This window comes from Ranitomeya imitator, chromosome 6 (assembly GCF_032444005.1).
Source record: "Ranitomeya imitator isolate aRanImi1 chromosome 6, aRanImi1.pri, whole genome shotgun sequence".
Lineage (NCBI taxonomy): Eukaryota > Metazoa > Chordata > Amphibia > Anura > Dendrobatidae > Ranitomeya > Ranitomeya imitator.
The window spans coordinates 93,588,377-93,614,038 of record NC_091287.1 but is presented as its reverse complement, the minus strand read 5'-3'; the positions used below and the strand labels follow the sequence as shown (position 1 = coordinate 93,614,038).

General features: G+C 40.7%; 1 protein-coding gene across 2 annotated transcripts in view; it reads right to left on the bottom strand.

Annotated features, from left to right (window-relative positions):
* Window positions 1-25,662, bottom strand: part of CREB5 (cAMP responsive element binding protein 5) — a 622,793-nt gene that overhangs the window by 424,855 nt on the left and 172,276 nt on the right. For both annotated transcript variants that reach the window (XM_069729919.1, XM_069729920.1), the window contains exon 5: window positions 10,647-10,816. In XM_069729919.1, coding sequence (XP_069586020.1) covers window positions 10,647-10,816 — 170 coding nt within the window. The remainder of the gene's footprint in view (window positions 1-10,646; window positions 10,817-25,662) is intronic.

Sequence of the window (25,662 nt, the reverse complement as noted above, 5' to 3'; positions counted from 1 at the left end):
GATTTGATTTATTCACAGGCTTTTCACATTTTGACAAGAAAACACCTTATTAAACTAAGCAATGACTTTTCATAGCTTTCAGGCTGCAGTTTAACATTTTTACTCTGTATGTGGCTTTATAATGCCCAGAGGTTTTATTTTAGAGAGGCGTTGCTTCCAGCTAATCCTACCCATAATTTCCCTTAATATTATGGTATTTTCCAGGATCCGTGGGTTTAATACAGTGTATAGTTACAAAGGCAAAGCATCAATGAAAATGTCCTTGAATAGTGAATGTGTGTGAGTGGACAGGAACACAAATGGGGAGAACGTTAAAAGGAAGGTGGAGGAGAAAGACGGCAATATTCCCAGGAGAGTCCCATCTGTGAACACTTCACCACTCCCCAACGAAAGGAGCTCTGCGTGGGCACAGGTGGATCCCAGCCTCCTGCTGGAGCAGAGCTCAGCGCGTAGCCTGAAAGAAGACTTTCATTACTGTTGGCTGTTTGGATTGGAAAGAAGCCATCTCAAACATTTGCAGGTGGCTTGGCCATACTTTGACACTTAAATATTTGAGGCCGTGATAAAATCAGAATATTACTACAATATGGCGCTATACAAAGTGTAATGTGCAATCCTTAATATGAAATGTATGTTAAAAGATCCATTCTCTGGAGACCACTAAGAAATTCACATTTGAAATTAGTATACTACTTATTCCCAAATGTTTTGGTTTTAATGTGTTTTGGGAGGGAATGGAAATGAAAGCGAGTCCGTCCAAGTTCTTTTGCCTTTCATGCTCATGTTACAACTGTTCGAGGCATACATTTTCAAAAGGCTCACATTTTTTATTTTTTGCTTATCCTCCTATGGCAAATAGGAAAACTCATAAGTCTCGCAGATTCATAATCCTGTTTGTAACAGCTCAGACAGGGTGAGGGAAAATAACGGAAATTTTGACATCATATATTCGGATGCTATCAAGAAACACTTTGATACCCATCAGTACCTACTCTCACAAATACTTGTATCCTCATGTATCCTCATATGGAAATAATATCTAAAATGTTAAAGATGAAAATGAAAATTAACTCTAGGTACAATCTGTTGACAATTTATCAAGCATCAAATACAAAAACATTTGTCGCTTAGAATGTCCAGGGCTAATCTGTTCCGCTAGAAGACCAGAGAATCCTCGGATGAGGCTAGCATGTGGCTGATAAAGGATAGCACCAACTATTAAGCTCACAATAGAAAAGATATCTTTTACAAAAGTTTTAGAGTATTATATGACTAGTGGGTGATAATATGAGTAGGCAATATGATGAAAAAAGACCGATATCATAGAGAATAAGCTCCATGATTACAGCTGTTATTGGTCGATGAAAAAGGAATATCATGGGAAAGATCTAGGTGCTTCTCAAAAAATTAGATCATCAACAAAAAGCTAATTTATTTCAGTTCTTCAATTCAAAAAGTGAAACTCATATATTATATAGAGTCATTACAAACAGAGTGATATATTTTAAGTGTTTATTTCTGTTAAAGCTGATGATTATGGCTCACAGCTAATGAAAACCCTAAAGACATTATCTCAGTAAATTAGAATAATTAACAAAAAATGCCTGCAAAGGCTTCCTGAGCATTTAAAAGGTCCCTTAGTCTGTTTCAGTAAGGTCCACAATCACGGGGAAGACTGCTGACTTGAGAGATATCCAGAAGGCAGTCATTGACACACTCCACAAGGAGGGTAAGCCACAAAAGGTCATTGCTAAAGAAGATGGCTGTTCACAGAGTGCTGTATCCGAGCATATTAATGGAAAATTGAGGGAAGGAAAAAAGTGTGGTAGAAAAAGGTGCACAAGCAACCGGGATAACTGCAGCCTTGAAAGGATTGTTAAGAAAAGGCCGTTCAAAAATTTGGGGGAGATTCACAAGGAGTGGACTGCTGCTGGAGTCATTTCTTCAAGAGCCACCACACACAGACGTATTCAGGACAAGGGCTACAAGTGTCGCCTTCCTTGTGTCAAGCCACTCATGACCAATAGACAACACCAGAAGCGTATTACCTGGGCCAAGGAGAAAAAGAACTGGACTGTTGCTCAGTGGTCCAAGGTGTTGTTTTCACATGAAAGTAGCTGAAGGCTGCTATCAAAGCAACCTGGGCTTCCATAACACCTCAGCAGTGCCACAGACTGATTGCCATCATGCCACGCCACATTGATGCAGTAATTGATGCAAAAAAAGCCCCAACCAAGTATTGAGTGCATTTAATGAACAAACATTTCAGTAGGCCAAAATTTCAAATTTTAAAATCATGTTTCAATCTGGTGTTATAAAGTATTCTAATTTACTAAGACAATGAATTTTGGGTTTTCATTGGCTGTATGCCATAATCATCAACATTAACAGAAATAAACACTTGAAATAGATCACTCTGTTTGTAATTACTCTATAATATACAGTACAGACCAAAAGTGTGGACAAGCCTTCTCATTTAAAGATGTTTCTGTATTTTCATGACTATGAAAACTGTACATTCACACTGAAGGCATCAAAACTGTGAATTAACACATGTGGAATTATATACTTAACAAAAAAGTGTGAAACAACTGAAATTATGTCTTATATTCTAGGTTCTTCAAAGTAGCCACCTTTTACTTTGATGACTGTTTTGCACACTCTTGGCATTCTCTTGATGAGCTTCAAGAGGTAGTCACCGGGAATGGTCTTCTAACAATCTTGAAGGAGTTCCCAGAGATGCTTAGCACTTGTTGGCCCTTTTGCCTTCACTCTGCAGTCCAGCTCACCCCAAACCATCTCGATTGGGTTCAGGTCTGGTGACTGTGGAGGCCAGGTCATCTGGCGTAGCACCACATCACTCTCCTTCTTGATCAAATAGCCCTTACACAGTCTGGAGGTGTGTTTGGGGTCATTGCCCTGTTGAAAAATAAATGATGGTCCAACTAAATGCAAACCAGATGGAATAGCATGCCGCTGCAAGATGCTGTGGTAGCCATTCTGGTTCAGTATTCAATTTTGAATAAATCCCCAACAGTGTCACCAGCAAAGCACCCCCACACCATAACACCTCCTCCTCCATGCTTCATGGTGGAAACCAGGCATGTAGAGTCCATCCGTTCACCTTATCTGCGCCGCACAAAGACACGGTGGTTGGAACCGAAGATCTCAAATTTGGACTCATCAGACCAAAGCACAGATTTCCACTGGTCTAATGTCCATTCCTTGTGTTCTTTAGCCCAAACAAGACTCTTCTGCTTGTTGCCTGTCCTTAGCAGTGGTTTCCTAGCAGCTATTTTACCATGTAGGCATGCTGCACAAAGTCTTCTCTTAACAGTTGTTGTAGAGATGTGTCTGCTGCTAGAACTCTGTGTGACATTGGCCTGGTCTCTAATCTGAGCTGCTGTTAACCTGCGATTTCTGAGGCTGGTGACTTGGATAAACTTATCCTCAGAAGCAGAGGAGACTCTTGGTCTTCCTTTCCTGGGGCGGTCCTCATGTGAGCCAGTTTCTTTGTAGCGCTTGATGAGTTTTCCCAATTTTTCAGACTGACTGACCTTCTTTTTTTAAAGTAATGATGGACACTCGTTTTTCTTTACTTAGCTGCTTTTTTCTTACCATAATACAAATTCTAACAGTCTATTCAGTAGGACTATCAGCTGTGTATCCACCAGACTTCTGCACAACACAACTGATGGTCCCAACCCCATTTGTAAGGCAAGAAATCCTACTTATTAAACCTGACAGGACACCCCTGTGAAGTGAAAACCATTCCTGGTGACTACCTCTTGAAGCTTATCAAGAGACTGCCAAGAGTGTGCAAAGCAGTCATCAAAGCAAAAGGTGGCTACTTTGAAGAACCTAGAATATAAGACATAATTTCAGTTGTTTCACACTTTTTTGTTAACCCCTTTACCCCCAAGGGTGGTTTGCACGTTAATGACCGGGCCAATTTTTACAATTCTGACCACTTTCCTTTTATGAGATTATAACTCTGGAACGCTTCAACGGATCCCAGTGAATCTGACATTGTTTTCTCATGACATATTGTACTTCATGACAATGGTAAAAATTCTTTGATAGTATCTGCGTTTATTTGTAAAAAAAACGGAAATTTGGCGAAAATTATGAACATTTCGCAATTTTCCAACTTTGAATTTTTATGCAATTAAATCACAGAGATATGTCACACAAAATACTTAATAAGTAACATTTTCCCACATGTCTACTTTACATCAGCACAATTTTCGAACCAAAATTTTTTTTTGTTAGGGAGTTAAGGGTTAAAAGTTGACCAGCAATTTCTCATTTTTACAACACCATTTTTTTTTTAGGGACCACATCTCATTTGAAGTCATTTTGAGGGGTCTATATGATAGAAAATACCTAAGTGTGACACCATTCTAAAAACTACACCCCTCAATGTGCTCAAAACCACATTCAAGAAGTTTATTAACCCTTCTGGTGCTTCACAGGAATTTTTTGAATGTTTAAATAAAAATGAACATTTAACTTTTTTTCACAAAAAATTTAATTCAGCTCCAATTTGTTTTATTTTACCAAGGGTAACAGGAGAAAATGGACCCCAAACATTGTTGTACAATTTGTCCTGAGTACGCCAACACCCCACATGTGGGGGTAAACCACTGTTTGGGCGCATGGCACAGCTCGGAAGCGAAGGAGCGCCATTTGACTTTTCAATGCAAAATTGACTGGAATTGAGATGGGACGCCATGTTTCGTTTGGAGAGCCCCTGATGTGCCTAAACATTGAAACCCCCCACAAGTGACACTATTTTGGAAAGTAGACCCCCTAAGGAACTTATCTAGAGGTGTGGTGAGCACTTTGACCCACCAAGTGCTTCACAGAAGTTTATAATGCAGAACCGTAAAAATAAAAAATCATATTTTTTCACAAAAATTATCTTTTTGCCCCCAATTTTTTATTTTTCCAAGGGTAAGAGAAGAAATTGGCCCCCAAAAGTTGTTGTACAATTTGTCCTGAGTACGCTGATACCCCATATGTGGGGGTAAACCACTGTTTGGGCGGATGGGAGAGCTCGGAAGGGAAGGAGCGCCGTTTGACTTTTCAATGCAAAATTGACAGGAATTGAGATGGGACGCCATGTTGCGTTTGGAGAGCCACTGATGTCCCTAAACATTGAAACCCCCCACAAGTGACACCATTTTGGAAAGTAGACCCCCTAAGGAACTTATCTAGAGGTGTGGTGAGCACTTTGACCCACCAAGTGCTTCACAGAAGTTTATAATGCAGAACCGTAAAAATAAAAAATCATATTTTTTCACAAAAATTATCTTTTCGCCCCAAATTTTTTATTTTCCCAAGGGTAAGAGAAGGAAATGGACCCCAAAAGTTGTTGTACAATTTGTCCTGAGTACGCTGATACCCCATATGTGGGGGTAAACTACTGTTTGGGCGGATGGGAGAGCTCGGAAAGGAAGGAGCGCCGTTTGACTTTTCAATGCAAAATTGACAGGAATTGAGATGAGACGCCATGTTGCGTTTGCAGAGCCCCTAATGTACCTAAATAGTAGAAACCCCTCACAAGTGACACCATTTTGGAAAGTAGACCCCCTAAGGAACTTATCTAGATGTGTGGTGAGCGCTTTGACCCACCAAGGGCTTCACAGAAGTTTATAATGGAGAGCCGTAAAAATAAAACAAAAATTTTTTCCCACAAAAATTATTTTTTAGCCCCCAGTTTTGTATTTTCCCAAGGGTAACAGGAGAAATTGGACCCGAAAATTTGTTGTACAATTTGTCCTGAGTGTGCTGATACCCCATATGTGGGGGGAAACCACTGTTAGGGCGCATGGGAGGGCTCGGAAGGGAAGGAGTGCCATTTGAATGCAGACTTAGATGGAATGGTCTGCAGGTGTCACATTGCGTTTGCAGAGCCCCTAATGTACCTAAACAGTAGAAATCCAAAAAAAGTGACACCATTTTGGAAAGTAGACCCCCTAAGGAACTTATCTAGATGTGTGGTGAGCACTTTGACCCACCAAGGGCTTCACAGAAGTTTATAATGGAGAGCTGTAAAAATTAAATAAAAAATTTTTCCCACAAAAATTATTTTTTAGCCCCCAGTTTTGTATTTTCCCGAGGGTAACAGGAGAAATTGGACCCCAAAATTTGTTGTCCAATTTGTCCTGAGTGCGCTGATACCCCATATGTGGGGGGAAACCACTGTTTGGGCACATGGGAGGGCTCGGAAGGGAAGGAGTGCCATTTGAATGCAGACTTAGATGGCATGGTCTGCAGGTGTCACATTGCGTTTGCAGAGCCCCTAATGTACCTAAACAGTAGAAACCCCCCACAAGTGACACCATTTTGGAAAGTAGACCCCCTAAGGAACTTATCTAGATGTGTGGTGAGCGCTTTGACCCACCAAGGGCTTCACAGAAGTTTATAATGGAGAGCTGTAAAAATAAAACAAAAATTTTTTCCCACAAAAATTATTTTTTAGCCCCCAGTTTTGTATTTTTCCGAGGGTAACAGGAGAAATTGGACCCCAAAATTTGTTATCCAATTTGTCCTGAGTGCGCTGATACCCCATATGTGGGGGGAAATCACTGTTTGGGTGCATGAAAGGGCTAGGAAGGGAAGGAGTGCCATTTGAATGCAGACTTAGATGGAATGGTCTGCAGGTGTCATTGCGTTTGCAGAGCCCCTAATGTACCTAAACAGTAGAAACCCCCCACAAGTGACACCATTTTGGAAACTAGACCCCCTAAGGAACTCATCTAGATGTGTTGTGAGAGATTTGAACCCCCAAGTGTTTCACTACAGTTTGTAACGCAGAGCCGTGAAAATTTAAAAAAAAATCTTTCCCCCAAAAATTATTTTTTAGCCCCCAGTTTTGTATTTTCCCGAGGGTAAGAGGAGAAATTCGACCCCAAAAGTTGTTGTCCAATTTGTCCTGAGTACGCTGATACCCCATATGTTGGGGGGAACCACCGTTTGGGCGCATGGGAGGGCTCGGAAAGGAAGGAGTGCCATTTGGAATGCAGACTTAGATGGAATGGTCTGCAGGCGTCACATTGCGTTTGCAGAACCACTAATGTACCTAAACAGTAGAAACCCCCCACAAGTGACCCCATATTGGAAACTAGACCCCCCAGGGAACTTATCTAGATGTGTTGTGAGAACTTTGAACCCCCAAGTGTTTCACTACAGTTTATAACGCAGAGCCGTAAAAATAAAAAATCTTTTTTTTCCCACAAAAATTATTTTTTAGCCCCCAGTTTTGTATTTTCCCAAGGGTAACAGGAGAAATTGGACCCCAACAGTTGTTGTCCTATTTGTCCTGAGTACACTGATACCCCATATGTTGGGGTAAACCCCTGTTTGGGCACACGGGAGAGCTCGGAAGGGAAGAAGCACTGTTTTACTTTTTCAACGCAGAATTGGCTGGAAACCCCTCAATTATAACTGAAACCCTAATCCAAACACTCCCCTAACCCTAATTCCAACGGTAACCCTAACCACACCTCTAACCCTGACACACCCCTAACCCTAATCCCAACCCTATTCCCAACTGTAACTGTAATCTAAACCCTAACTGTAACATTAGCCCCAACCCAAACTTTAGCCCTAGCCCTAACCCTAGCCCTAACCCTAGCCCTAACCCTAACCCTAGCCCTAACCCTAACCCTAGCCCTAACCCTAGCCCTAACCCTAACCCTAGCCCTAACCCTAACCCTAGCCCTAACCCTAACCCTAGCCCTAACCCTAGCCCTAACCCTAACCCTAGCCCTAACCCTAGCCCTAACCCTAACCCTAGCCCTAACCCTAGCCCTAACCCTAGCCTTAGTCCTAACCCTAGCCCTAGCCCTAACCCTAGCCCTAACCCTAGCCCTAATGGGAAAATGGAAATAAATACATTTTTTTAATTTTTCCCTAACTAAGGAGGTGATGAAGGGGGGTTTGATTTACTTTTATAGCGGGTTTTTTAGCAGATTTTTATGATTGGCAGCCGTCACACACTGAAAGACGCTTTTTATTGCAAAAAATATTTTTTGCATTACCACATTTTGAGAGCTATAATTTTTCCATATTTTGGTCCACAGAGTCATGTGAGGTCTTGTTTCTTGTGGGACGAGTTGACGTTTTTATTGGTAACATTTTCGGGCACGTGACATTTTTTGATTGCTTTTTATTCCGATTTTTGTGAGGCAGAATGACCAAAAACCAGCTATTCATGAATTTCTTTTGGGGGAGGCGTTTATACCGTTCTGCATTTGGTAAAATTGATAAAGCAGTTTTATTCTTCGGGTCAGTACGATTACAGCGACACCTCATTTATATCATTTTTTTATGTTTTGGCGCTTTTATGCGATAAAAACTATTTTATAGAAAAAATAATTATCTTTGCATCGTTTTATTCTCAGGACTATAACTTTTTTATTTTTTTGCTGATGATGCTGTATGGCAGCTCGTTTTTTGCGGGACAAGATGACGTTTTCAGCGGTACCATGGTTATTTATATCTGTTTTTTTGATTGTGTGTTATTCCACTTTTTGTTCGTCCGTATGATAATAAAGCGTTGCTTTTTGCCTTGTTTTTGTTTTTCTTACGGTGTTTACTGAAGGGGTTAACTAGTGGGCCAGTTTTATAGGTCGGGCCATTACGGACGCGGCGATACTACATATGTGTACTTTTATTGTTTTTTTTTTAATTTATTTAGATAAAGCAATGTATTTATAGGAATAATATTTTTTTTATTTTCATTATTTAGGAATATTTTTTTTTATTTTTTTTTACACATTTGGAAATTTTTTTTTTTACTTTGTCCCAGGGGGGGACATCACAGATCGGTGATCTGACAGTGTGCACAGCACTCTGTCAGATCACCGATCTGATAGCAGTGCAGGCTGCTTCACAGTGCCTGCTCTGAGTAGGCTCTGTGAAGCCACCTTCCTCCCTGCAGGACCCGGATCCGCGGCCATCTTGGATCCGGGTCTGGAGCAGGCAGGGAGGGAGGTAAGATCCTCACAGCAACGCGATCACATCGCGTTGCTGCAGGGGGCTCAGGGAAGCCCGCAGGGAGCCCCCTCCCTGCGCGATGCTTCCCTGCACCGTCATCTTTGATTGCGGTGTGCCAGGGGTTAATGTGCCGGGGGCGGTCCGTGACCGCTCCTGTCACATAGTGCCGGATGTCAGCTCCTCCCCCCCTGAGCGCCGCCGATCGCGCTGGACGTACTATCCCGTCCGTGGTCATAGGGGCCCACCCCACCTCGACGGGATAGTACGTCCGATGTCAGAAAGGGGTTAAGTATATAATTCCACATGTGTTAATTCACAGTTTTGATGCCTTCAGTGTGAATGTACAATTTTCATTGTCATGAAAACACAGAAAAATCTTTAAATGAGAAAGTGTGTCCAAACTTTTGGTCTGTACTGTATGAGTTTCACTTTTGTATTGAATAACTGAAATAAATTAACTTTTTGATGATATCCTAATTTTGCGAGAAGCACCTGTATAGTCTAAGAAATTGTATGTTGTACCTACATTCAAACCTCTTCTTCTTCTTGGGACCATCATTACTTTCTGTTATGGTGTTTTTTTTCCATGGTATATTTAAGAGACCATCAGCCGTTTCTGTAATAGAACCTTTTTTCTATGGCCTCTTTCTACCTTCAAACTAATAGGTGCCGATTTGGCCAAAATTTGGTTTCCAGTGTCAGCTGGATAGTCTTTTCCAATGCCAGCAGGATAGTTTCTTCCAGCTCATGTTACAACTATTTGAGGCATACATTTTCAAAGACTCCTGCTTTTAGAACCTCTGCATAGTAAGTTCACCACCAAGCACCTATTCACATACAATTGTTTGCCATCCACAACATGTTATTTTTTTCTCTAGCTATTGTATATGATATGCATACTGATTTAGAAAGCACTGTCCACTTTTGCAATTCTTTTTTGCAATGATAGTCAGTATTTACTGAGTGTGGACTAAATCTTTGATTTGGTGTGCTCAATGGAGTCCCCAGTGTCTCCTTTAGTTGTCTTCATACAGCAACAGCTACATACAAGAATACAAGGGTCACAAACTAATATTCTTAGCACTATAAATTGCCAAATGTCCATCACACATCTTAAATCTATGATTATTTAGCATACAATTTTACCAATTAACTAAAAATCATCAAAAATGTAAAATCAATTCAAGCTAAAAGAGATACTGCTATAGAATTTATATTTTAAACAGTCTAAAATTAAAATAACATATACCACATTGACCTTATTCAACCACATAGTTAGAAACATTTAAACAAGATCACGGTTTGCAAAAGAAAATATAGTTCGAGTGTTCAGAACATTGTTTTTATTATGTGCCTTAGTCATTTTTACTAAAAGAAATTTTGCAAAAGGTCAAACATCTTTGAGCGTGTGCCAACAAGACAACACATATCTTTTTCGATTCAAAGTCATTCAAGCCATAAAAGGAAGCTAGAGCCCTAAATGGAAATAGTACCGTACCAATTCTTGTCCATCACAGTCAAAAACATTCTTTACATCTGTCATAATATTTATAACTATAGATACATTCAATTGATATTCTAATAAACCATGAAGGGAACTGTTAAACCTTTAACAGAGAACATAAGAATTGTCATCCTACCCAATCTGTCGATTTGTAGAAGGTGCTTGTGTGATGACCGAGCTAGACTGGGGAGACGGCATTGCCTGCTGTATTACAACGCTGGAATCGTGGTTTGGCAGTCTTGAATTTGATAGCTGGTGTGATGCAGGTCCACCCATGCCTCCAACGGAGTTATGTAGTGTGAGGTTCTGTAAGAAGAAGGGTAGGAAATTGCCAAACATTACTCTTTTGTTGATTTCACCAGATCAAAATCGTCATCATTCTACTTAGGTTATTGTTACATAGTTACTTGATTTGAAAATAGACACATGTCCATCAAGTTCGACCTTTCTATGACCTAGCTGTTGGATTTATACTGAGAAACAAAACTTTCGTACCAACTGGATCTGATTTTCACTGAATTTGGGGAAAATTAATATTCCCCAATGGTACTGGAAAATGGTAATGCACTATACCCAGGGCCACAGAGATTGCACATAGAGTTGGAGACATAAAGCTCTATATGTGGAGTTAAGGTGATTCACTAACGTTAAAGTCAGAGAGGAAATGTTCTATATAAGTGGAGAAAGGAACGTGATATGTTATATAGGTGGAGCCAGTGAGGTAATATACTGTGTACATTAAACAGGAATATCAGGTCAATTATTAGAGAGGACAGGGAGAATTATGACCAGCCTATGTGATGCCCAAAATATTACTAGAACAAAGGATTAAATATTACTAGAACAAAGGATTGAGTCAAATTAGGAGGAAACAAAGTTTTGTTTTTATATTAGAGGTTTTTCTCCCATTAGCATCTCAGCTTCTGTTTACGACAGCCAACAGCAAGGACAAGTCTATGTTCACACTAAAACGAATGTATTAGGTAGTAATATACCTTTAATAAATGTGTTTTTTCTATTTATTGACCGGACACCAAGAACACAAAAAACAATATTCCATACTAGCATGAAATATCTATAAAAATACTACATGCTACGTGTGCACTATTAATCCTTACCAGAAATTTAGGAGCATGGAGAATGAGGAGGCGTAAATTTATTCTGGATTTTTGATAAATATAAAGGGACTTTTAAAAGACGGCCTGCTGTATATCCAGCCCCGCATTTTCAAACATTTGTTTTACGATTTAAGATGTATTTAACACCTCTGAAGGAGTAAGACTCAAAGCTATAACCGAACAGCATAAAACCAGCCGCACAAAGTAAAATAAATACACCTTTCAGTGTGGACGTCTTACGGCTTCAGCAGAGCTGGATTCAAACAAGAGTATTTGGAAGAAAAGTTCAAAGTGACAATATGAGAAATGGCAGGTCTCAAAATTATAAGTGCTGCATTAATAGGCTCAGGACAAAATTTCCGTACACACTACTTTATATAGAGCAGCTTGTACATACTACCTGGACCAAAAATAGCCGGCTTACGGTAAACTGCGGTCGTGATAGCTCCACACACCTCATTACTTAGAACAGTTCATGGGCCTCAACCAATCTTTTTTTCTATAGGTGCTCTCTAGAAAGTCAGTCTCTACAGATGTACCATCAACCCAAAAGATAGACATTAGACATTGATGGCTTTTCACTAGAAATACCACCAACATCTGAATGCTGGGTATGGTCTGAACAGAAGTGATTGCGCTGATTATCAGAACTTAGTAACAGCAACACTAGAAACTGTTGTGCCATTTGGCTTCCAGTGCTCCAATTTTTTACTAGTATATTCCAAAGTGCCTGATCTTCTGGGGCCTTATTACCAATGGAATAATTTGAACCTTTTTGGGCCACAATGCAAAATCTCCAACAGGACTCCTAACTATCATGGGTCTTTAATAGAGTTGAGCGAAATTGTTCGGGTCCCTGCTTATTCAGCAAGCTATAGCACTTACCGAATAAGCTGCAGAGGAAACCCGGAAATATGGAGCGAGCTGGCTGATCAGCTGTTTGGCTCCGCAGCTGCATGTGTCGATGCTGTGTCACAGTCACAACACATGCATAGAGAGCCCAACACTCAGGCTTTCCATGCATGTGTTGTGACAGTGAAACAGCCGCAACCCATGCAGCTGCAGTGCCGAACAGCTGATCAGCCGGCGCGCTCCATGTATACAAGTTCCCTCTGCAGATTATTCGGTAAGTGCTATAGCTTGCCAAATAAGCAGGGACCCGATCAAATTCACTCAACTCTAGTCTTTAACCCCTTTACCCCCGAGGGTGGTTTGCACGTTAATGATTGGGAAAATTTTTACAATTATTGTATAACCACTGTCACTTTATGAGGCAATAACTCTGGAACAATTCAAAGGATCCCGGTGATACTGAGAATGTTTTTTTGCAACATATTGTACTTCATGATAGTGGTAACATTTATTTGGTATGACTTGTGTTTATTTGTGAAAAAAATGGAAATTTGGCAAAAATTTTGAAAATATTCCAACTTTAAATTTTCATGCCCTTAAATCACAGAGATTTTTAAGACAAAATAGTTAATAAATAACATTTCCCACATGTCTACTTTACATCAGCACAATTTTGGAACCGCATTTTTTTTTTGTTAGGAATTTATAAGGGTTAAAAGTTGACCAGCGATTATTCATTTTTCCAACAAAATTTATGAAACCATTTTTTTAGGGACCACATCACACTTGAAGTCACTTTGAAGGGTCTATATGACAGAAGATACCCCAAAATGACATTCTCAAAACTGCACCCTTCAAAGGTGCTGCTCAAAACCACATTCAAGAAGTCTATTAACCCTTCAGGTGCTTTTTTTTAAAAAATTAATATTTAACTTTTTTCCACAACATTTTTTACTTCAAATCCAATTTTTTTATTTTGACAAGGGTAATAGGAAAAAATGTACCCCAAAATTTGTTGTATAATTTCTCCTGGGTGCACGGCAGAGCTCGGAAAGGAAGGAGCGCCACTTGACTTTTTTTTGGAGGACGCCCTGTCACATGTGAAAATCCCCCACAAGTGACACCATTTTGAAAACTAGACCCCTCAAGAAACTGATTTAGATGTGTAGTGAGCACACATGGTGCTTCACAAAAGTTTATAACGCTGAGCCGTAAAAATAAAAAAATCTAATTTTCCCCACAAATATGTTTTGAGCACAAAATATTGCATTTTCATTAGGATAAAAGGAGAAATTGCACCATACAATTTGTTGTGCAATTTCTCCTGAGTTCGCCAATACCCCATATGAGGCAGAAAACCACTGTTTGGGCGCACGGCAGAGCTCGGAAGGGAAGGAGAGCCATTTGAATTTTTGAATGTAAAATTTCCTGAAATCATTAGTGGATATCATGTCCCATTTGGAGTGCCCTTGATGTGCAAAAACAGTGGAAACCCCCCAAAAGTGACCCCATTTTGGAAACTAGACCGCTCAAGGAAGGTATTTAGAAGTGTGGTGAGCCCCTTGAACCCCTAGGTGCTTCAGAGAAGTTTATAACGTGGAGCCGTGAAAATAATAAAATTACATTTTCCTCACAAAAATGTAGTTTTAGCCCCAAGTTTTTAATTTTTCTAAGGGCTAATAGGACATATTTTTACAACAAAATGAGGTCCATTTTTTCCTGAGTGCGACAAATACTCTGCATGTAATCAGGAAATATTTTTCAAACACAGTGCAAAGCTCAGAAGGCAAGGTGCGCCAGATTTTACTATTATGGTTTGCAGATGCCATGACCCACTGCGAGAGCCCATAAGGTGCCAGAACAGTAGAACCCCCCATAAGTGGCCCCATTTTACAAACTACACCTCTTAATGAATTCATCTAGGGGTGCAGTGATCATATTGACACTACGGGTGTGTCACTGAATTTTATACCATAGGACAGTGAAGACAAAATAACTAAATTTTGACCACCAAAATTTTGTTTTAGCCCCAGATTTTACATTTTCACAAAAGAAATGGGTAAAAATGACGCCAAAATTTGTCCCACAATTTCTACTGAACATGACAATACCCCATATGTGGCTGTACAGTATTACTTTGCCATATGGAGAGACTCGGGCGGAACGGAGCGCTATTTGCCTCCTGGAGCATAGATTTTCCTAGAACAGTTTGTGTACTCCATATTATGGTTTGCAGATGCCATGACCCACTGCGAGAGCCCATGAGGTGCCAGAACAGTAGAACCCCCCATAAGTGGCCCCATTTTACAAACTCCACCTCTTAATGAATTCATCTAGGGGTGCAGTGATCATATTGACACTACGGGTGTGTCACTGAATTTTATACCATTGGGCAGTGAAGACAAAATAACTAAATTTTTACCACCAAAATTTTGTTTTAGCCCCAGATTTTACATTTTCACAAAAGAAATGGGTAAAAATGACGCCAAAATTTGTCCCACAATTTCTACTGAACATGACAATACCCCATATGTGGCTGTACAGTACTACTTTGCCATATGGAGAAACTCGGGCGGAACGGAGCGCTATTTGCCTCCTGGAGCGTAGATTTTCCTAGAACAGTTTGTGGACTCCATATACAGAGCCCCTAATAGCTAGAAGAGCAGAATCCCTCCTAAAGTGACCCCATTTGGGAAGCTATACCCCTTTGGGAATTTATCTACAGGTGTAGTGACGATTTTGACTCCATGGGTATTTTCCAGAAACAAGCAGCAAGGAATGTTTCTGAGTGAATATTGCAAACTGCCGTTGTAGTGACCAGAATGCTGTAGTGACCAGTATGTTGCAGTCACCAGTACGTTATGCCCAACCTGCGCTTCTGGAGGCATGCATACGTAAGTTAGGCGGGCTCTCATCGCTTCAGAAATGCCAAACATGGATGCAATATGTGGTTTACATATACTGTGGGGCTCAGAAGGCAGGGGGGCATTTAGATCTAGAAGCACAGAATTTGCTGAATTTTTATCTTGCTGAATTTCTATCGGCGGTTGAGGAGCCATTTCGCACTTCCTGAGCCTTTGTGCTACCAGTAATGTGGAAGCCCCCTATATTTCTGTTAACAAATGATGGACCTGAGTGAGGGCTTGCTTTTCTTGTGGATTGGGTTGAAGCTTTTCTTTTGAACATTTTACATAATGTTTTGGACCACAGTTATCCGGCGCTCTATGCTGAGTATTTACTTTGGAGTATACATCTAAATCTCCAAATTGACGTGGGTTTTTATGTTTGGCAGCTGTCACACACTGAAAGACGCTTTTTATTGCAAAAAATTGTTTTTGCATCACCACATTTTGAGAACTATAATTTTTCCATATTTTGGGCCACAGAGTCATCTGAGGTCTTGTTTTAAGCGGAACGAGTTGACGTTTTAATTGGTGCCATTTTCGGGCACGTGACATTTTTGATCGCTTTCTATTCCGATTTATGGGAAGCTGAATAAACAAAAACCATTAATCCAGGATTTTTTTTGGGGGGGGGGGGGTTATGCACTCCTGTGTGTGGTAAAATTGATAAGGCATTTTATTCTTTGGGTCAGTACAATTACAGCAATACCCCATTTATATATTTTTTTATGTTTTGGCACTTATATACAATAACAATTATTTTATAGAAAAAATAATTATTTTTGCATCGCTTTATTCTGAGAGCCATAACTTTTTTATTTTTCCACTGATGAAGCTGTATGGCAGCTTGATTTAATGTGTTATAACTAAGATGACGTTTTCAGTGGTACCATGTTTATTTATATCCGGCTTTTTGATCGCGTTTTATTCCACTTTTTTGTTCGGCAGTAAAGCATTGTTTTTGCCTGTTTTTTTTTTATGGTGTTCACTAAAGGGGTTAACTAGTGGGACAGTTTTATAGGTCAGGTCGTTGCGGACGTGGAGATACAAAATACGTGTACTTTTATTTATATTTTTTATATTTTATATTTTTTTTAAATTCAAATATTTATTTAGAGAGACAATATCTTTTGATTTTTTGTTATTATTATTATTATTTTTTTTAAATATTTTTACAATTATTTAAAAAATGTTTTGGACTTTTTTCTAACTTTTTTACTTAGTCCCACTATGGGACTATCATTTTTTGCAGGCTGATCGCTTCTATAGCATGGAGATACAGGAGCATCCCCATGCTATACAAACTGTCAGCTCTGCACTGACAGACAAACTTGCTCATCATGTACTGGGCATGATCAGCAAGTTTCCTAGGTCTGGTGACCTGGATGTCGTCATGATGACATAGGGTCACCATGGAAATGATCGAGACCCAGTGTCACACTGCAGGGTCTTCGACCCAACGGTAGGGGCTGTCAGCCCTCTGCTGGCTTTCAGGAATGCTGTAATCATGTTCGATCTCAGCATTTTGGGGATAAAAGTGCTGGGAGTGGTCATGGAACTTAATGCTGGGTGTCAGCTGTCAGAATCAGCTGACACCAAGCAGCGATCACCACCCGTGTGCACAGGTGATCATGATTAATAGCAGAAATACGTTACTTATAGTTCCTGTTGAAACAAATGAATATAGTGCCCCATGACTTTTAGTATTTCCATACCAGAGCAACATGTCAAGCTAATGAGATGATGGTACCTGACGATTATGTCATTTTCATTCACTGACATTATTGACCTGTTTGCTTCTCACTGTAATCACCTGGTTGAACATCAATTTTTTGACTGCAGTAGAATTGCTTAGTGATTTCCCCTTTCAATTCTGGCAACCTAAGATGACCAATGTTTATGTTATTTTCTGTTTAACCAAAGTCATCTACTTATCTATATACACTGAACAGTCATAACAATTAAATCATTTGCCATAAGGCCTCATTCACATGTCTGTTTTCTATGCACATGTGCTTTTTGTGACGTAGCAACGATATCGTTAACGAAATCGTTATGTGTGACAGCGACCAACGATCAGGCCCCTGCTGGGAGATCGTTGGTCGCTGGGAATGATCAGGACCTTTTTTTGGTCGCTGATCACCCGCTGTCATCGCTGAATCGGCGTGTGTGACGCCGATCCACCGATGTCTTCACTGGTAACCAGGGTAAATATCGGGTTACTAAGCGCAGGGCCGCGCTTAGTGACTCGATATTTACCCTGGTTACCATTGTAAATGTAAAAAAAAAAAACAGTACATACTCACATTCCGGTGTCTGTCACGTCCCTCGCCGTCAACTTCCCACACTGACTGTGAGCGCCGGCCGTAAAGCACAGCGGTGATGTCACCGTTGTGCTCTGCTTTACGGCATACTTTTTTGCGCATCTTGCTCCAGCATACTTTGGATCAAGACTGCCATACAAAATGTCATTTTTGATTAATTTCCCCCTGCTATGTTGATATATGCCCTATATATAGATATTTGTCTGTGTATCTATATATATAAAATATATAAAATATATGTACAGACTCCATCTACCTTATTTATTCACTTTACAGAATAAACTATGGCCACTCGCTTCTAGATTCTTTTTGTCTGAGCTTATGATATAATTCATGGCAGACTTTGCAAAGCCCCAGCTTTACATGAGAAATGCAAACAGTTCATGTAATAAAAACCAGCCAACATATTGAGACTGGCCACATTCCAAACACTTTATATGTTTTATTTCAACCAAATCTCGGCAATGAACTAAACAGTTACTGCAGTTTCTGTTGAGAATTCACCTTAGTACCATATATAGAATATATATGCCTAGATATTGCTAACTTCATAAAACCTGTGTCTGTAATAGACTTCTCTCCTAAACGGAATCACATATTTCATTTCCAGAGTTAGACTTGCAGACTTTCATGTATATATCTGCCCATCATTAACATCTCTTATATCTTTAATAGTCAATGCAGAATATTCATTCAGCTTTGTCTATTATAGGTATAAAGGCCGTTGTACTCTTAGTAAAAAATGTGTACTTAAAGACTGTCATTTCATTTTTTGTTCAAAAATTAATAGTACATTGGCATGTACAAGTTTGGGCACCCCTGGTCAAAATTACTGTTATTGTGAAAAGTTAAGCAAGTTGAAGATTAAATGATCTCAGAAAGGGATAAAGTTAAAGATGACACATTTCCTTTGCATTTTAAGAAAAAAAAAAATTAAAAAAAAAAAATATATATATATATATATATATATATATATATATATTTTTATCTTTGACACTTTAAAAATGACAAAAAGGTAAATGTGCCAATGCAATAGTTTGGACACCCTGCATGGATAGTAGCTAGTAGCACTCCCTTTTTGCAAGTATGACATCTTGCAAATACATTTGGTAGCCAGACAAGAGTCTTTCAATTCTTGTTTGAGGGTTTTTCATCCATTCCTTCTTGGAAAATTCTTCCAGTTCTGTGAGACTCCTGGGTTGCCTTGCATGCACTATTTTGATGCTCAGATCAAGGGACTGTGAGGGCCATTGTGAAACCTTTAGTTGGCGCCTTTTGAAGTAGTCTATTGTGGATTTTGACACGTGTTTAGGATCATTATCTATTTGTAGAAGCCATCTTTTCAATTTCAGCTTTTTTTCAGATGGTGCTATGTGTGTATTAATAATTTGTTGAAATGTCATTGAATCCATTCTTCCCTCTACCCGTGAAATGTTCTTCATGCCATTGGCTGCAACACAACCCAAAAGCATTATTCATTCACCCCATGTTCTTTTCCTGAAATTCTGTGCCCTTTTTCTCCCCACAAATATTTCATCATTGTGGCAAAGTGTTCTATTTTAACCTCATCAGTCCACAGAACTTGTTTCCAAAATGAATCAGGCTTGTTTAAATGTTCTTTTGCATACTTATGACGCTGAATTTTATAATGAGAACGCAAGAGAGGTTTTCTTCTAATTACTCTTCCATGAAGGCCATATTTGTGCAGGTGTCTCTGAACAGTAGAACAATAGATCACAACTCCAAAGTCTGCTAAATCTTTCTGAAGGTCTTCTGCAGTCATGCGGGGGGGTTGATTTACCTCTCTAGCAATTCTACGAGCAGCTCTCACTGAAATTTTGCTTGGCCTTCCAGACCTTATCTTGACCTCCACTGTTCCTATTAATTGCCATTTCTTAATTACATTTTGAACTGAGGAAAAAGTAACTTGAAAATGCTGTGCTATCTTCTTATAGCCTTCTCTTGCTTTGTGGGCCTCCACCATTTTGAAAGTGCTAGACAGCTACTTGGAATAACCCATGGATGCTGTTTTTGGCACAAAGTTAGAGGAGGCTGGATTTTTATAAAGCTGGAAAATTTGCATCAACTGGCCTTTCCTAATGATGAGAGTGAACAAGCCAAAAGCCTAACAGGCTAATTCACGTCTGAAACCTTTCTCAAAGCTATCTGAGCCCACAAATCTCCAAGAGGCCCAAATTTGTGCATAGCCTAGTTTCTTTTCTGTAATTTTTAAAATGTAAAAAATGAACCCCAAGATCACTGTGGCTGAGCTCCACAGATGCAGTAGAGATGGGAGAAAGTTCCACAAAGTCAACTATCACTGCAGCCATCCACCAGTCAGGCTTTTATGGTAGAGTGGCCCAATGGAAGCCTCTCCTCAGTGCAAGACATATGAAAGCCCACATAGAGTTTGCTAAAAAAAACACATGAAGGACGCCCAGGCTATGAGAAATAAGATTCTCTGATCTGATGAAACGAAGACAGACCTTTTTGGTCATAATTCTAAATGGTATATGTGGAGAAAACCATGCACTGCTCATCACCTGCCCAATACAATCCCAACAGTGAAACATGGTGGCGGCAGCATCATGCTATGTGGGCGTTTTTCAGCTGCAGTGACAGGACTACTGGTTGCAATTGAAGGAAACATGAATGCAGCCAAGTACAGAGATATACAGAGATGAAAACCTCTTCCAGAGTGCTCTAGACCTCAAACTTAGCCGAAGGTTCACCTTCCAACAAGACAATGACCCTAAGCACACAGCTAAAATAACAAAGGAGTGGCTTCACAACAACTTTGTGACCATTCTTGACTGGCCAAGCCAGAGCCCTGACCTAAACCCAATTGAGCATCTCTGGAGATACCTGAAAATGGCTGTCCACCAACGTTCACCATCCAACCTGACGGAACTGGAGAGGATCTGCAAGGAAAAATGGTAAAGGATCCCAAATTCAGGTGTGAAAAACTTGTTGCATAATTCCCAAGAAGACTCATGGCTGTACTAGCTCAAAAGGGTGCTTCTACGCAATACAGAGTAAAGGGTCTGAATACTTATGACCATGTGATAGTTCAGTTTTTCTTTTTGACTAAATTTGCAAAAATTTCTACATTTCTGTTTTTTTTTCAGTGAAGATGGGGTGCAGAGTGTACATTAATGAGAAAAAAATTAACTTTTTAGAATTTACCAAATGGCTGCAATGAAACAAAGAGTGCAAAATTTAAAGGGTTCTGAATACTTTCCATACCCATTGCATATATACGGTGTTAGGACTGGCGGAACGCACCAAGAAAGGTGATATAGATGCGTTCGCAGTCCGGGGTCCACCGTGCAGGTGAAAACCTGCTGCTAGTAAATACAGACTATATGGCGGTACACTAAAGTATATACACGTGGGTTCAACCTCACCCAGCGTGAAGGGAGCAATCCTGCTGCGTCACAGGATCGCGGCACCGCACCTAAAGCGCGAGCGAGTAGTCAGCGTACTTAACCCCAACTGGGATTGAAGTCCGATTAGACCCTCGCTGGCACTACACCACAACTGGGTGTGTAAGGAAACTAAGAATAAATATATAAATGCACAGGAGTGCGAGCAATGCCGCACTGACGGACGCCACCAACCACACTGGCTTGGGTATGGAAAGCGCAAGGCAAGCGCACGGCGCCGTACAGGCGGACACAGCAAGAGGACGCTGTAATGTGTGTTTCGTGCTGTTGGATAAGTCGGGCGCTAGATAGCAAACATACACCTTCCGCGAACAGACATTCAATAGGGAGGGTTATTGAAAGAGCGACTTTCACTCACAACACACACACATATTTACAAGACAATACTAGCGCATGGCCGTGCGGTCATGCGCAGTTTATATAGTTGCAGCACAGGAAGTGGCTACAGCACTTTTGCCCTTCCAAGACCTGCCAAGAGGACAAATGGAATGTGCTGCAGAGCCTGAGCACATGACCCTCGATCTCCAACGGGAGATCTTACCCTGGGCATGCTCAGTACGTGCAGACAAGGACTTAGTCCCAGAGAAGTCTGCTTGCTGCTGACCAGCACTGACTTTAATGGCAGAGACTGGAGAAGCAGCAGCAACTCTTCGCACAGAGTCAGACTGAGCGAGACGCTGGGATCGACGTCCCTGCTGAGCAGACTCCACTGCGGCTGGAGGAGAACGGGAGACCGCAGCGGAGACGGATCGAGATTCCCCCTGTGCAGCAGAGGAAACTCGACCCCTAACATACGGTATATATATATATATATATATATATATATACACATACGGCATATATATACACCATTTCATCCATCTTTTCACTTGTATAATAATTAGTTTATACATTTAAAGAACCTTCTTTTCTGTCAGCATAGCTGTAAGGAGGTTTTTTGTGGGATGATGGATAAAGCTGACCAGTGACCTGTTCTTCTGATAAAAGAAGGTCCCAGAGATCGGATCCACACTGATCTCTGTCTTATCATCTACAGTGTACTGTGGATAGGTAATAACATATCTGCCCTGGACCCTTTAAGTATAATTGTGGCCAGTAGGGAGAGGTACAATGTAAGAATACAATAAATGGACAAATAAAGTCTGAGCGTCCCTGCTCTAGACTAACCATAGCTTACCTTTTTCTGTATGACAGGGCGCTGTATACAGAGATCATACAATATATTTTAGAAGATTATATGGGCAAGAAATAGAATCTAATACCTATTCTCCTTCCCTTTCAATCAGTCATTTAATTTCAAATGGTAGGTGACTAATTGTATGTAATTCGGGGATATTATGAGCTTAGAATTATTAGGTGTCTTATCAGGATGAAGGCTTTAGGGATCTCTGAGCTTTCTATAATGATATCTACAATTACTACGGCTACTACAGAGAGTAAAGCTATTATAGATACTTCTTGGACAAATAATAAGCAAAAAATGTGGGTAGCCTTATGGCAAATTCACAAAATTATCTACTACTTCATCCATCTTTGTTGTCAAGATTAAACAAGTCCATCTTAATACAATATGAATATTTCTGGTAGTAAGAAGGTTTCTCAACAATTAGGACCCCAAAAGTGTTTGATAAATGACCTCCATGCCTGTCCCATGCATTAGTATAGTCTAATAACTTAATTGCATGTTTATCTCTTGCCTGGAGGAGCAACTCAACAATGCTATCTTGTTCTGGGCAAGCTGAAACTCCTGTCCTGTCAATCGCATTTACCAGCAAGTTTAGAAAAGCCATCCTGGCTCTGATTGAGTTATATCCATTGTCTAAAAAGCTAAATGCACCATTTCATCCTTGCAAAGCTTCTTCCTCATTTCACGACATTATTGAATTACTATTTTTACTCCTGAATTTCCTCATGAATCATCCAAGAGAAAGGGTCTTCTGTAAATCAATGGTCTTCTGACATGGTCTATAACCTTCATCTCCTCTGAAATAATTAGGTAATGTCAAGGCATGATGCCTTTAAATGCATTGTCCTGTCAAAGTCCAAAAGACATGCCTTAATTTGATAATTAAGGGGAGGAAGGCAATAGACCCATATATCAGGCTCATCAAAGTAATAAATTAATATTACAAGCCAAATATTGGGCTGAATCTTGCTACCATCCCCATATAATGCTCTATGCTATGGAGCACTTTAGTTAATGAACTTTTTTGCTTTGTTTTGTTTTTTCATAACCAGGCAATGAATCAGTATTAATCGCTGACTATCGAACAATGACTACCATGTTGTTTGTAATGACATCTTAGGGACAATATAACTACACAATTATTTTCACTGGCCACAAATCTTCAAATTAGCTATAAAACATATCAATGACAAATGATTTTAAAAAATTAAGCTCTCCTGCACATCACGTACTACACTGTCAGTGATGTTTCTCACTGCTTTTCTCTATGCTATGTGATCTGGTGGCCAATCAAGTCTGCTCCAAACCTACAAATTCAGTTCTGCTATTCTTGGTGTCACTCAGGTCTGCTATGTTTCTGTCTCCATCTGCCGCCTTTACACAAGGCCACAAATTACTCCTACAGCAAAATAATAGTTAATTCTTCCAGGTTTTTAACTCTTATGCCATGCAGATGTAGTTGATGATCTAATCAAGATTTACTACTCAGCACAGCTAGATTCATTATTTCCTTGTCTGTTGGTCAATTTACAGTTTACAGAACAGGTCCTGTAGCCAATCCATTCTGATTCTCTGTCTCTTTGACTCTGCCGCAAGCCACCTAGTTCTAGTCTGTTCATAGTAATTTTGGTACTATGTGATGCTGTTTCCTAGTCAGTCCTATATTCCTGTTTTAACCTTTTGGTGACCAAAATTGCCTCCTGTACTCCTGGTGATGGCCGGTGGTTTCTTTCTTGACCATGTCTCCCTGTGTCTTCAATCCAGCCTGTGCTGTGACCACCTGCCTGTGCTATGACCACCTGTTTGCACTGTGACCACCAGCCTACACTGTGGCCACCTGCCTATGCTGTGACCACCATCCTGTGCTGTGACCACCAGCCTGTGATGACGCCACCTGACTTTGCTGTGACCACCCTACTGTGCTATGAACACCTGTCTGTGCTGCGACCACCATCCTGTGCTATGACCACCTGTTTGCACTGTGACCACCAGCCTGTGCTGTGGCCACCTGCTTATGCTGTAACCACCATTCTATGCTGTGACCACCAGCCTGTGCTATGACCACCTGACTGCACTGTGACAACCTGTTTGTGCTGTGACCACAAGCCTGTGCTGTGACCACCTGACTGCACTGTGACCACCTGTTTGTGCTGTGACCTCCACCCTGCGCTGTGACCACCTGCTTGCGCTGTGACAACGAACCTGCCTGTGCTGTGACCACTTGGTTGCACTGTGACCACCTGTTTGCGCTGTGACCACCAGCCTGTGCTGTGACCACCATCCTGTGCTGTGACTACCAGCCTGTCTCCAACGGTGGCACTAATAGCGGCACGTGATGTTCCAGGGTGGTCCTGGATAGACGGAGGTCCGGTTCCACGATGCAGGCAGAGAGTCTTTGCTGAACTCAGGTCTATATGCGATGACGCTGGAGCGTGGCTCTGCCATGCAGTGCATGTGGGTGAGGAGTCGGAACACTCTGGCCCAGCCACCTGATCTCAGCTAGGCCGCGCGCATGCAGCGGTCACTGATCTCATGTCTGAGTCACCTCCATGGATGGAGAACAGCGGGTACGTAGTCGTCTGGTGTCCGAGAGTAGTGGACGTGGTCACAGGGGATGTGTAGGGTAGGCCTACGCTCACAAGATACTCCGCTGATAAGGCCTGCACCTCACTCTGCTGCACGCTCTGTTTTCCCGCCAGGACTCCTGTATTTTTCCCATGCGCAGCCCTTTTTATCTCTGTCCCGCCCCCTGCTGACAAGTGCATAGGTCGGTCCGGGCCAGAAAGCTCTCCCCCATGCAACAATGGTGACAGTCACGACAGTTCCGGAACCGGCACAAGAGACTTACCCCCGGTCTGGTTCATCTGCTTACACTGTGACCACCTGACTGTGCTATGCCCACCTGCCTGTAGTGTCATGAAGTGATTGTGACAGGTCCTGCTTCTTGCTGCCTTGGTTCCAAACCTGGATTCTTGCTGAACCCATTTGCTGCAGTCTCAGGATTTTGAGTCCTTGACCTGCTACTAGTCGATGCTCTAAAATTACAGTGCAAATTCAAATAAGGCAAACTTTTTTTTCTACTTTGCTGAGATGAAGGTGCAAATGATTAGAATATAAATGAATATCAAATCCTGACTATACCTGCAAAATAAAATAAGAAGACTTTTGATTTTAGTGATCTCCAAACAAAAAAAAGGTATAGAATCCATTGTTCTTTCCAGCCTGGAGAAGAGTCTTCATGGGACATGTTGAGCTTGTAATAACTATGATCTACTTACTGTCATAAATCTATATAGTGAAAAATGTGCTTATGTCATAACTGT